The sequence below is a fragment of the Otolemur garnettii genome, unplaced genomic scaffold (assembly GCF_000181295.1).
Source record: "Otolemur garnettii isolate 467f Iridium unplaced genomic scaffold, OtoGar3 scaffold00068, whole genome shotgun sequence".
Taxonomy (NCBI): Eukaryota; Metazoa; Chordata; class Mammalia; order Primates; family Galagidae; genus Otolemur; species Otolemur garnettii.
This window is the reverse complement of record NW_003852463.1, coordinates 4,891,475-4,903,843: the sequence shown is the minus strand read 5'-3', so window position 1 is coordinate 4,903,843 and position 12,369 is coordinate 4,891,475. Positions and strand designations below refer to the sequence as shown.

General features: G+C 49.3%; 1 protein-coding gene across 1 annotated transcript in view; it reads left to right on the top strand.

The window, feature by feature from the left end:
* Positions 1–9,496, top strand: part of ATP6V1B1 (ATPase H+ transporting V1 subunit B1) — a 23,567-nt gene extending 14,071 nt beyond the window's left edge. Inside the window, exons 3-14 of the mRNA XM_003793431.1 lie at positions 2,536–2,634; positions 2,834–2,927; positions 3,532–3,609; positions 4,248–4,387; positions 5,216–5,317; positions 5,891–5,988; positions 7,223–7,346; positions 7,588–7,738; positions 7,976–8,058; positions 8,830–8,934; positions 9,118–9,247; positions 9,333–9,496. Coding sequence (XP_003793479.1) covers positions 2,536–2,634; positions 2,834–2,927; positions 3,532–3,609; positions 4,248–4,387; positions 5,216–5,317; positions 5,891–5,988; positions 7,223–7,346; positions 7,588–7,738; positions 7,976–8,058; positions 8,830–8,934; positions 9,118–9,247; positions 9,333–9,496 — 1,368 coding nt within the window. The remainder of the gene's footprint in view (positions 1–2,535; positions 2,635–2,833; positions 2,928–3,531; positions 3,610–4,247; positions 4,388–5,215; positions 5,318–5,890; positions 5,989–7,222; positions 7,347–7,587; positions 7,739–7,975; positions 8,059–8,829; positions 8,935–9,117; positions 9,248–9,332) is intronic.
* The last annotated feature ends 2,873 nt before the right edge of the window (positions 9,497–12,369 follow it).

The following is a 12,369-nucleotide window of genomic DNA, read 5'->3' as shown; positions in this document are numbered from 1 at the left end:
CCCAGGAGTTGGAGGTTGCTGTGAGCGTGATGCCATGGCACTCTACCCAGGGGGATAGCTTGAGGCTCCGTCTCAAAAAAAAAAAAAAAAAGATATAGGTCATTCTCTGAAGTACATCAATCACCTGGGAAGGGAGATAAGGGAGCCTGAGGATGCCATGTGTGTGCTGCAGGGTCTCCTCTGGAGAGAAGGTGCAGGCATGGGACTTAGCTCTCTTGGAGCTGGTGAAAGCTGAGCACCGATGTCAATGGGGAGGGTGTGCTTTTCAAGCCCAGCTTGCCTGGCCAGGCTGGTAGCCTTCTCTCAATGGGGTAGATGCTGGAACTCTGTATACTTTTTTCTTTTTAGCCATGTTAATGGTATGCAATGGCATCTTGACTCTAATTTATTTTTTCTAATAATTACATTGATCATCCTTTCTTCATTAAGTTGGGTTTTTTTTTCTAATTTTTTTGGCCGGGGCTGGGTTTGAACCCGCCACCTCTGGCATATGGGGCCGGCAACCTACTCCTTTGAGCCACAGGCACCACCCTAGAAGCTGGAACTCTGATGCCAGGAGTAGGCACAGAGGCAGAGCTGGGAAATTCCCTGGGCAAAGTTCTATCTGCCAACCTGTTGTCAGGTTGTCAGGAGGGGCAGCCTGGTGGATTTTTAAAATTCAGTTATAATTCACATACTTTAAACTTCGCTCTTTCAAAGTGCATTTAGCATTTTGTAGTATATTCACAGACCTGTGCAACCATCATCACTATCTAATTCCAGACCTTTTCATCTCAAAAGCAACCCCATCCCTATTAGTTATCACCCCAATCCTCCCTGCCCCAGCCCCTGGCAACCACTAATGTACTTTTCATCTCTATGGATTTGCCTATTTCAGACATTTCTATCAGTAGAATCATATAACATGTGGCCTGTCGTGTCTGGCTTCTTTCGCTTAGCATAATGGGCGGCTCGGGGGGTTGTTGTTTTCCCAACATCTTGTTTGCTATCCTGGGCTTAATGTTCTCAAAGTCCGTCCATTTGTGGCATGTGTCAGTTCTCTATTCCTTTTTAAGAATGAAAAGATTTCATGGGATGACTATGCCATACTTTGTTTATTCATTCATCAGTTTATGGAAATATGATTCATTTCCACATTTTCGCTATCGTGAATAATGCTGCTATGAACATTCATGCACAAATTTTCATGTGGATATATGTTTTCATCTCTCAGGTATGTCCCTAGGAGAGATAGTGCTGGAGGTCAGATGGTAACTGAATGTTTTAGCCTTCGGAGGAGCTACAGGACAGTTTTCCGAAGTGGCTGCATCACTTTACGTTCCCGCCAGCAGTTTATGAGGGTTCTAATTTCTCTATATCCTTGGCAACCCTTGTTAGAAGCTGTCTTTTTGATTATAGCCTCATCGGTGGGTGTGAAGTTGTATCTCATTGTGGTTTTGATTTTCATTTCTCTAATGACTAATGATGTTGGTCAGATCCCATGCTTATATCCTCTTTGGGGAAAGTATATTCAAATCATCTGATCAAATCCTTTTGATTGTCCAGTTATAAGAGTTCTTTCTGTATTCTGGGTATCAGCTTGACTTTTTTTTTTTTTTATTCCTGAGCCCTGGGAGAACTATATTTGAAACAATCCCAATCTCACGGCATGGAAAAGACTACCACTGGTACATGGGGACACCTAAGAGCAGAGAGGCTTTTTTTTTTTTTTTTTGAGGCAGAGTCTCATTCTGTTGACCTGGCTAGAGCACCATTGTGCTAGCCTAGCTCACAGCAACCTCAAACTCCTGGGCTCAAGCTATCTTCCTGCCTCTGCCTTCCCAGTAGGTGGGACTACAGGCACCTACCACAACAGGGGAGTAATTTTTCTATTTTTAGTAGAGATGAGGTCTTGCTCTTATTCAGATTGGTCTTGAACTCCTGAGATCAGTCTTCCTGCATTGGCCTCCCAGAGTGCTAAGATTATAGGCATGAGCCATCATGCCTGGCCCAGAGAGTCTTTTTCTTGGTGCCACAGCAAAGGAAAGCATTTTGCTGTTGTGTTTACCACTAGTCCACAGGAGTAGAAACAACTGTGCCTTCCAGGAGCCCTAGACAGCCCAGTACTTGCTATATTTGATTGATCTTTCACAAGGCACCAGGCACCATCCTCATGGATTTTCATGTTATCTCATTTCCTCCCTGCAGCAACCCCACTGTAAAGATGAGAAAACTAAAGTTTATTACTCAATGACTTTAATTCTTAATGGGTTACTTAAGTCATGAGGTAACTTCCACAAAGTCACATAGCTACTAAGCTTTAGATCTTCAATTCTAACCTGGTCTTCCAACTCTAAAATACATGCTCCTAAATATCCAGGTATAATGCCTCCCAAGAATTCAAACTTCCTCTTCCAGTTCTCAAGTTCATTTCCACAAATATCTGGGCAAAAGAAGGGAGAAAGCAGCTTGAGACTGGATCAAGGAGGGATGAGAGGAGAAGGGACTTTGTCTCTGGTCTCATGGTCACTCTGGGTTGCTCTTCTCTCCTCCCAGTTTGCCCAGTATGCTGAGATTGTCAACTTCACCCTCCCTGACGGGACTCAGAGGAGTGGACAAGTGCTTGAGGTGGCTGGCACCAAGGCAATTGTTCAGGTGAGTGATGTCAATAAGATGTTGGCTGGTTAAATAAATAAAGGAACCCAGAAAGTTCTCATTCTATCTTACAAGCTCTGAAAGCAGAAAACATTCTATACATGTACATATCTCTGAGAGCAGAAAGCATGACCAGAATGGGTAGCCCCATTTGTTCCAGCAAGTCCCTTATTAGGGTAACTATCTCTTATCTCCACAGGTGTTTGAAGGGACATCTGGGATTGATGCCCAGAAGACCACTTGTGAATTCACAGGGGACATCCTACGGACTCCAGTGTCAGAGGATATGCTGGGTGAGGGCTCGGATGGGGTGGGGTAGGGGTGCTCCTCTGCCCTCCCAGCCCAGCTTCTCTGACCTGGCCCTCAGCACACTGCATTGTCATTCATTGCCTATCTCCCTGGTGAACATTTTGATGCCAGGGGTGTGCTTTCTCTCTTTGATTCCTGACCCCAGCTCAGTTTCTAACATACAGGTGTCAATAAATGAGGAAGGAGGCTCAAAAGCATAGCTTCAGGCTAGAAGCATAGCAAGTAGCCACCCACTGGGGGTCAGGCTTAAAGGGACTACTAAGCTATGAACATCCCTTAATTCTCTCTCAAGATCTGCCATATCTGGCCAGGGCCTCCCCCTCTTTCCAGTCCTGGAATCCCCAATTAGAGTCATTGTCATAGGCCAAGGCCTTGCCTATAAAGACAAGTTTCCAGGAGAGGAGGGAAGACCCTCTGTGGGGACAGTTACTATGGCCAGCTCTCTGGGGTACCTGAGGGCTGAAGGAGAGAGAACAGAGTGCAATGGAAATTTGGGGGTAGGTGGAGGCTGGTGGTATTGTGGAGGGTAGCGGAGAGGGACCCAGGGCTGGTCCTGAGCACCCTCCAACACTCCTCGCCCACCCTCAGGTCGGGTTTTCAATGGCTCTGGAAAACCCATTGATAAGGGGCCAGCGGTCATGGCAGAGGACTTTCTGGATATCAATGGTGAGTGACTGGAGGCTCTGGATGGCTTTAGGACCCAGCCTCAATGCCTTCCCCACCCCCCTCTGCCACTCTGCCCTTAAAAGCTCTGTCCAGACACAAGCCAAGGCAATTTCCCAGGCTCACCCAGGGCAGGTCAGACACATGCACAGATCAGGTGTGACATGAAAACAGCAAAGGCCTCTGTCCAGACATATGCCACTGAACCCAGACACTGCCACTAGCACTTTCTGTCCAGCCTATGCCATCATCATTGGACAGTGTTCCACACATTCCCCAAGGCCATTACTCCCCTGCCTTTGGTTCCTGTTCTGAGAGGGGGTTGGGTGGTTGGCAGGTTTCTGTGCATCCAGCAGGCAGCCTGCCTGAGTTCCCCAAGCCTATCCTGTCAGTTTATTGAGGACATGATGGAGGCCCATGGCTTGCCGGCAGCCACATAGCAAGTCAATGGCAGAGCTCAGAACATACATCTGCTCAGACAAGAGGTCTCTGAGTCACCCTCATGTCCTCTGAACCCCGCACAAGGTGGTGAGAGGGCTCTGCCTCTGCCTTCCAGAGCAGTAGGCAGTGCTATCCAGGGTAGCACTAGATCTATGGCTATTTGAACCCCTGAGCATGTCTTCATGGTTGCCCCCTCACAGGCCAGCCCATCAACCCCCACACCCGCATCTACCCCGAGGAGATGATTCAGACTGGCATTTCTCCCATCGATGTCATGAACAGCATTGCCCGCGGTCAAAAGATCCCCATCTTCTCGGCAGCTGGGCTCCCCCACAATGAGGTAGGGCCTGCAGGGCCAGCAGGCACAACCCTGGGGAAGGGCCAGCACAGGCCAGGGCTGTGAGGCCAGTGAGGAGGTTCTTATGCCCAGCAGACAGGGGCTGGCCAAGCTGGGGTCACTCAGGGACTCGGAGCTGTACAAAATCTCTGTCTTCAAGCTGCCCCAAGGTTGAGCCCAAGGGTAGCTGGCAGCATTCCAAGTCCTGCTCACAGCCTCCACCCAAGGGTCCTTGTACCAGGCCCCTCCTCACAAGCACCCACTCCACCCTCACCTCCAAGGGTGAACAGCCCAGGTCCTGTCAGAGCAGCTGGTGTGGTAAGGTTTCCAGATGCTTCTCCACAGCCACCCAGTACCCTGATCACTCAAAATGATCTGAGTGACCAGAGGGCATAAGTGCCACCCTACCCCACATCCTGGTTCTGAACATGGTATTTGTAGGCCCAGGACAACTCTGTGCCCACATAACCCCATGGATGCTCCGAGGGGGTTCCCAAAGGCCTGATCACCCTAAGCCAAGTTGTCTAAACCTGTGCTGAGGCAGTTGACCTTTGGGACTATCCTTCTGCCCTGCTCCTCATGTCAGGCACTTACACCCCATTAGTAGCCACAAAACAGCCCCTCCCCCACCCAGTCCCTGCCCCAAGAAAGACTATAAGACTAAAACCTCAGGCAGCCCCTTCACCTCTCTGGGCTTGGATCCCCTTCCCCCACCAAAGGCCTCGGCAGGAGGATGCACCAGAAATGGCTGTGTCCATCCTCCTCAGTGGCACTTGGTGTGGGCTCTGGGCTCTGGTTCTGACATCCTCCCTCCCAACCCCCTCTACCCAGATTGCTGCTCAGATCTGTCGACAGGCGGGGCTGGTGAAAAAATCCAAGGCTGTGCTGGATTATCATGATGACAACTTTGCTATTGTCTTTGCAGCCATGGGGGTAAGAGAGGCTGGGGAGGTTGCCAAGTTCCAGAAGCTGTGAGCAGGCTGCCTGTCTCCCTTGGCCCCTGGCAAGGACAGCTCTGATGAGGCAGGCACAATCCTCCCTGAGAAGCCATCAGATTGAGAGGCCAGTCTGAAGTGGGAGAGTGGGCTCAGTGACCTGGGCAGTGTGTCCCTCAGGACATTCCATGACAGCTGTAAGATAGGCCCAGGGTGGCCTGGAGAAGGGGGAAGCCAGGGAATTTGGGGATACAGAATAGCTTCAGGAAGGGGATTCTAGGGGGCTGTCAGAGGGCCTAAGGGGAGAACAAGGAGGTCGGCAGGACAGCAGCTGGCCGAGAGGGGTGAACCTCTTGTGGGGGTAGGGTCTAATGAGGCACCATCAAGACTGAGGCAGCAAACCCAGCCCCTGCCCTTTCAAGCACAAGGGTCATCCAGTGACATGGCACCTTCACCCCCAGACACTGGTAGCTAGTTGGTGCATAGGCTTTCAGGAGGGGAGCTGGGAGGGGCCAGCCCATGTCCTCTGGCCACAGGATCCCACCTCCAGCCCTTCCTGCTGTTTGTCCAGGTGAACATGGAGACAGCCAGGTTCTTTAAGTCTGATTTTGAGCAGAACGGAACCATGGGGAATGTCTGCCTCTTCCTGAATTTGGCCAACGACCCCACGTGAGCTCTCCCCTAATGCCCAGACTGCCCTCAGGTAGGGCAGACCCCCTTCCAAAACCTATAGTACCAGGGTTCAGGGGCATCCCAGAATGACAGCCATGGGCTGAGCTGGGAGAAAGGCCTCTTAGTGTGCAGGTGGGGAAACTAAGGTCTGGGAAGGGCCCACAGAGAGACATGGGAGCCAGGCCATGACCTACAGCCCGCTGCTTTTCCTACAACCTCGTCCAATCACCATTTCAAACCAGGGCTTCTCATCTCTGTGTCACTTCCACAAAGTCACGCCTGAAGAGATCATACCCCTGAACATAAGTCTAGAAAGACTGCTATTTTGGCTCAGTGCCTGTAGCTCAGCAGCTAGGGCGCTGGCCACATAGACTGAAGCTGGCGGGTTAAACCCAGCCCAGGGCCTGCCAAACAACGACAACTGCAACAAAAAAATAGCCGGGCATTGTGGCAGGTGCCTGTAGTCCCAGCTACTTGGGAAGCTGAGGCAAGAGAATCTATTAAGCCCAAGAGTTTGAGGTTGATGTGAGCTGTGATACCCTGGCACTCTACTGAGGGTAACATGGTAAGACTCTGTCTCAAAAAACAAAACAAAACCAAAAAACTGCTATTTAAAAAATTTAGAAAAATGAGAATTTAAATCTGGATGTCAGGTGGATGAAAATAATTCTAATAAAGTCAGCTGAGTATTGAGGGGACTCTAAAAACTAAGTGACAGGATTCTGGAGGCCTCCATGACATTATCAAGGGGAAGAACCCTAGGCCCAGAGCTTAGGGCTAAGAATGCCTGAAGCCAGAGCCAGAGTTTTCAGGAGTGCTCTGAGCATGAGGGACCTAAGGGCAGGCACTGGTGGGGAGTGTACCAGAAAAGTGAGAGGGACAGTGAGTGACAACACCACATGGAGGACACAAAATGAGTGCTCCAGCTGACACAAGCCTCCATCCATGGGGAGAAGGCTGCTCTTGACACTCCTGGCCCTGCCTGGCCCTCTCCCACCAACTCCCCTCTTAGCCTCAGCCTCTGTCCTTTCCTACTTTGGACAATAGGAGAGGAGGGTGACTGGAAAGTGGCCAATCCCAGGAACCATGCCCTGCCCTAGCCTGGGAGGTAGGGCAGAGGCTCATCTCATCCTTCGCTCTACCACTTTGCACAACACCAGCTTTCCAGTTCACCTTGCACTCAGGGCTACCTGGAGCATAGATTTTTCTGAACACCTGGCCTCACCTCCAGGATTGAGCGGATCATCACTCCACGCCTGGCACTGACCACTGCTGAGTTCCTCGCCTACCAGTGTGAGAAGCACGTGCTGGTCATACTGACTGACATGAGTTCCTACGCAGAAGCCTTGCGGGAGGTGAGCTGGCTGCCCAGGGTGTCAGATTCTCCCTATCCCTCCTAGGCCCAATACCCCCAGCAGGTCACACTATAAATACACACTTCCTGCCCCACCCAAATGAGCTCCAGGGCTCAGTCAGAGCCTGGCCATTCCTCTCCTGTTCCCACTCTGTTTCTCACAGGTGGCTGAGCCTCCTACCCACCCTTCCTTATTTCAGCTTCTTGCCCCCATTCTTACCCCAATGCCATGGATATTGCAGGTCTCAGCTGCCAGAGAGGAGGTGCCTGGGCGCCGAGGCTTCCCTGGATACATGTACACAGACCTGGCCACCATTTACGAGCGGGCAGGCCGAGTGGAGGGCCGGGGCGGGTCCATCACGCAGATCCCCATCCTCACCATGCCCAATGACGGTAGCCTCCCACTGCCCTGCAAAGGTCCCTGTCCCCCCTTTCCCACCCAGACACTTAGAGATGTGCTGCTTGGCACAAACATGCAGCAGCACTGTTCCTCCATCAGAGTAGACACTATCCCTTCCTCCCTACGTCCTGCACCCTTATTATTCCCAGGAGAGAAACAGAACCCAGGTGGCCCTAAGTGGGTGGATACCAGGGCCCCATTCACACTGAGGCCAGTGTGTTTTCTTATAGATATCACCCACCCCATCCCAGACCTGACGGGGTTCATCACAGAGGGACAGATCTACGTGGACAGACAGCTTCATAACAGACAGGTACTCCTCCTTTCCTACCTACTTCCTGCTCTCTCCTCCTAAAATACTGACAAACAGTTGTCCCCCACCCTCTGAATTAGGAGGCACCAGCCACAGCTAACCCTGAACGGGAGATAACACTGGGAAGACTGTGTGGTTCATAGATGGAAGACAGGCCTGGGCAGAATCCAGCTTACCTGTCCTGGGACCTTGAGAAAAATAAGTTCATCTCTCTGATCTTAGGTTTCCGTATCTACAAAGTCGTATCAAATGGGATTAAGAAAATAAATCACACTGATAGATTGGGGAGGTTAAAAATAAATTGTCATACACAAAACACCTGATGGGTAGTAATAAATACCATTTTTCTTCCCTTTCCAGTTACTTGCTTTGGTGGGCAGAAAACAATGGTTCTGTCCCATTGGTAGGTTAAAGGCTACCCCTATGACTTTTGTATCTTTGCTCAACAGATTCTTTCTTTGCTGCTATTAAGTATTAAGCTTCAAGAGGGTTTTTGCCCAAATAATCAAAAGTTTTGAAATAGTGAGCTTTTCATTGCTAATTTCATGTCATCACCCCCCTCTACTGCCTTGTCTAGAGCCACACACATGTACACCTGCAGACCCAAGCCCTGGAATTGATGGCGGATAAGGGAGGGTGGATGTGGCTGCTGACCTCTCTGTAGGATGAATGAGGAGTCTCCTGAGAACCACAGAAGGAGGGGTGACAAGAAGGGGCGGGAAGGAAAGCTTGGGCTCTGCAGTTTGCCACTCCCTTCTCCTGCTCCCCCAGGTCTATCCCCCCATCAACGTGCTCCCTTCCCTGTCGAGGCTGATGAAGTCTGCCATTGGGGAGGGCATGACAAGAAAGGACCATGGCGATGTCTCCAACCAGCTGGTAAGGAGGAGAGGGCCTAGGGACAGGTGGGTCATTTAGCTTCAAAGCTGGAGGTTTCAGCCCCATCTGGACAATGAGCTTTTCTTCTGGCAAAAGGGGTCCCCAAGCACAACCAGGTTGGGGGCCATCCGGCTCTAGTGGTAAGCCCGCTGCAGCCGCCTGCCTCCTCTTCCCTCCCTCCAGTACGCCTGCTACGCCATCGGCAAGGACGTGCAGGCCATGAAGGCAGTGGTGGGAGAGGAGGCGCTCACCTCTGAGGACCTCCTTTACCTGGAATTCCTGCAGAAGTTCGAGAAGAACTTCATCAACCAGGGTAAGGCGCGTAGCTGGCTTTAAGGTCCTAACCTCTTCACCCTCCTCCTGCCCCCACATTTCTAAGCCCCCTGCTCTGTCCCTAGGCCCCTATGAGAACCGCTCCGTGTTCGAGTCTCTGGACCTGGGCTGGAAGCTGCTGCGCATCTTCCCCAAGGAGATGCTGAAGCGCATTCCGCAGAGCGTGATCGACGAGTTTTACTCCCGCGAGGGGGCGCCACAGGACTCCGTGCCCGACACCGCACTCTAGCCTCGCTCGCACCCGGCGTCGCCCTGGGTACCCTGCTCCCCCGCACGCGGGTGTTCCCCGCGCTTCTCCCGGTCTGCGGTCGCCCTGAACACCCACCCTCGGCCCTCCGCTGCCAGTGGGGGGTTCCCGCGCTCCATCTCTTACGCTCAACTCCCAGCATTAGGAAAGAGAAGATTGTTAAACCCTCCTCCTATGCCTTGCTCTCACAGGAGCATCTGTAGTTTTATTTTGAAAGAAGTAGCCAAGATGGATTTATCTTAAGTGAAAACAAGATTGGCAAAAAATTGTAATTGTTGAAGCTGGGGCTGGTGGGCACATGGAGTTCATTTAACTATTCTCTCTACCAAAAAAAAAAGCTATATTAATTTTTTTGTTTTTGCAGTTGTCATTTCTGTTTTAGCTGGCCAGGGCTGAGTTTGAACTTGCCACCCGCGGTATGTGGGGCCAGTGCCCTACCCACTGAGCCACAGGCACCTCTCTACATTTATATCTTAACAGCTGACAATAGAATTCCTTACTGGGACAAATTTATCTTCGTGTCTGGACTCTATACAGCTCTGCCTGAGCAGTGCTGGGGAGGAATTTGGTTTGCTTCTGGCAGGAAGGGAGGAGAGTTACTAGGGAGGTTCCCTGAGGAACACAGGTGTGCTGCAGAAAGATGAAGAAAGGCCCCAGGTAAGAAATAAGTGGAAAGTAGGCCAGTGCCTGTGGCTCAGTGGGTAGGACAACGGCCCCATAAACCGAGGGTGGCCGGTTCCAACCCTACTCTGGCCAAAGTTCAACAAAAAAATAGCCCAGCGTTGGGCCCGGCGCCTATAGTCCCACCTGCTCTGGAGGCTGAGGCTGGAGAATCGCTTAAGCCCAGGAGTTGGAGGTTGCTGTGAGCAGTGATGCCAAGCACTCTACAGAGGGTGACATAATGAGACTCTGTCCCCCCCCAAAAGAAATGGGTTGAAGGCATCCTAAAAATTAGGGTGCCTGATGCTGCATTGACAGCCGCCAACTCATCTGTAATATCACACCTTCTTCTGTCTCCTGTGAAATCATGAGCTCTTCATAGCAAGAGGAGGCAGGAAGGGTTGGGAGGATGGAACTTTAGGCAAGAGCTTAGTTTCATTTCTAGGTCAATGTGTTGCAGAACCAGGTCAGGATTCTTAGACCAATAGCTAGTACCAAATGAGGCCCCAAGAATAAAATTCCCATCCCCAAGATAATTTACAACCATCTTGGAGAAAGCTTTGGGTACCCACATAGCATAGAGTCATTTTATTTAATCATCACCACCATTTTTGAGATATAATTCAGATACCATATAATTTACTTGTTTATAATATACTTGTTTATATAATTGTATAATTTGACAATTTTTAGTATGTTCACAGAGTTGTACATCTACAACCACAATTTAAGGATATTTTCATTACCTTATAAAGAAATTCTGGGTGGCACCCATGGCTTAGTGGGTAGGGTGCCAGCCCCATATACCGAGTGTGGAGGGTTTGAACCCGGCCCTGGCCAAATTGCAACAAAAAAATAGCCAGGCGTTGTGGCAGGCGCCTGTAGTCCCAGCTACTTGGGAGGCTGAAGCAAGAGAATCGCCTAAGCCCAAGAGCTGGAGGTTGCTGTGAGCTGTGATGCTACAGCACTCTACCGAGCGTGATAAAATGAGACTCTGACTCTTAAAAAAAAAGAAAAGAAAAGAAATTCTGCATACCTAGCTATCACCTCTCAACACACTTCTCCTCATTCATTCCCTCCCCAAGCCTAGATAACTACTAATTTAATTTCTATCTCTGTGGCTTTGCCTATTTTAGATATTTGGTATAAGTGGAATTATACAATATGTGTTCTTTGTGACTGTCTTCTTTCACTTAGCAAAATGTTTTCGAGGTTCATCCGTGTGGTAGCATGTATCAATGCTTCATTTTTTTTTTATTGACAAATAATGTTCTACAGTATGGATATACCATTTTTTGTTTATTCATCAGTTTATAGACATGTGAGTTATTTTCACTTTTTTGCTATCATGAATAATGCTGCTTGAACATTCAGGTGCAAGTTTTTATGTGGACATATGTTTTCATTTCTCAAGCATATTCCCAGGAGTGAAATTGCTGGGGATCAGATGGTAACTCTGTTTAACATTTTGAAGAACTACCAGACTGCTTTCTAAAGTGGCTGCACCATTTTACACTCTACACACTGCAGTATATGATTGTTCTAATTTCTCCACATCCTTGGCAACCTTTGTTAGTATGTCTTTTTAAAAATCTTTTTGATTATAGCCATATTAGTGGATATGAAGAGATATCGCATTGTGGTTTTGATTTTCATTTTCCTAATGACTTAATGATGTTAAGCATATTTTCCTGTGTTTATTAAGCATTTATATATCTTTGAAGAAACACCTATTCAAATCCAAATCCTTTTTTTTTTTTTGCATTTTTTGGCCAGGGCTGAGTTTGAACCACCACCTCCAGCATATGGAGCCAGCACCCTAATCCACTGAGCCACAGGCGCTGCCCCAAATCCTTTTTTAAAATTAAGGTTGTCACTATATTATTGAGTTGTTAAATTCCAATGCTAGCCCATTTATTTTTCCCTTTGTTTCTTTTTCTTTTCTTTTCTTTTCCTTCCTTCCTTCCTCCCTTCCTTATTTCCTTCCTTCCTTTCTTTTTTTGAGACAGAGCCTCAAGCTGTCACCCTAGGTAGAGTGCTCTGGCATCACAGCTCACAGCAACCTCCAACTCCTGGGCTTAAGCGATTCTCCTGCCTCTGTCTCCCAAGTACCTGGGACTACAGACACCCACCACAATGTCTGGCTATTTTTGTTGTTGTTGTTGTTGTAGTTGTCATTGTGTTTGGCAGGCCCT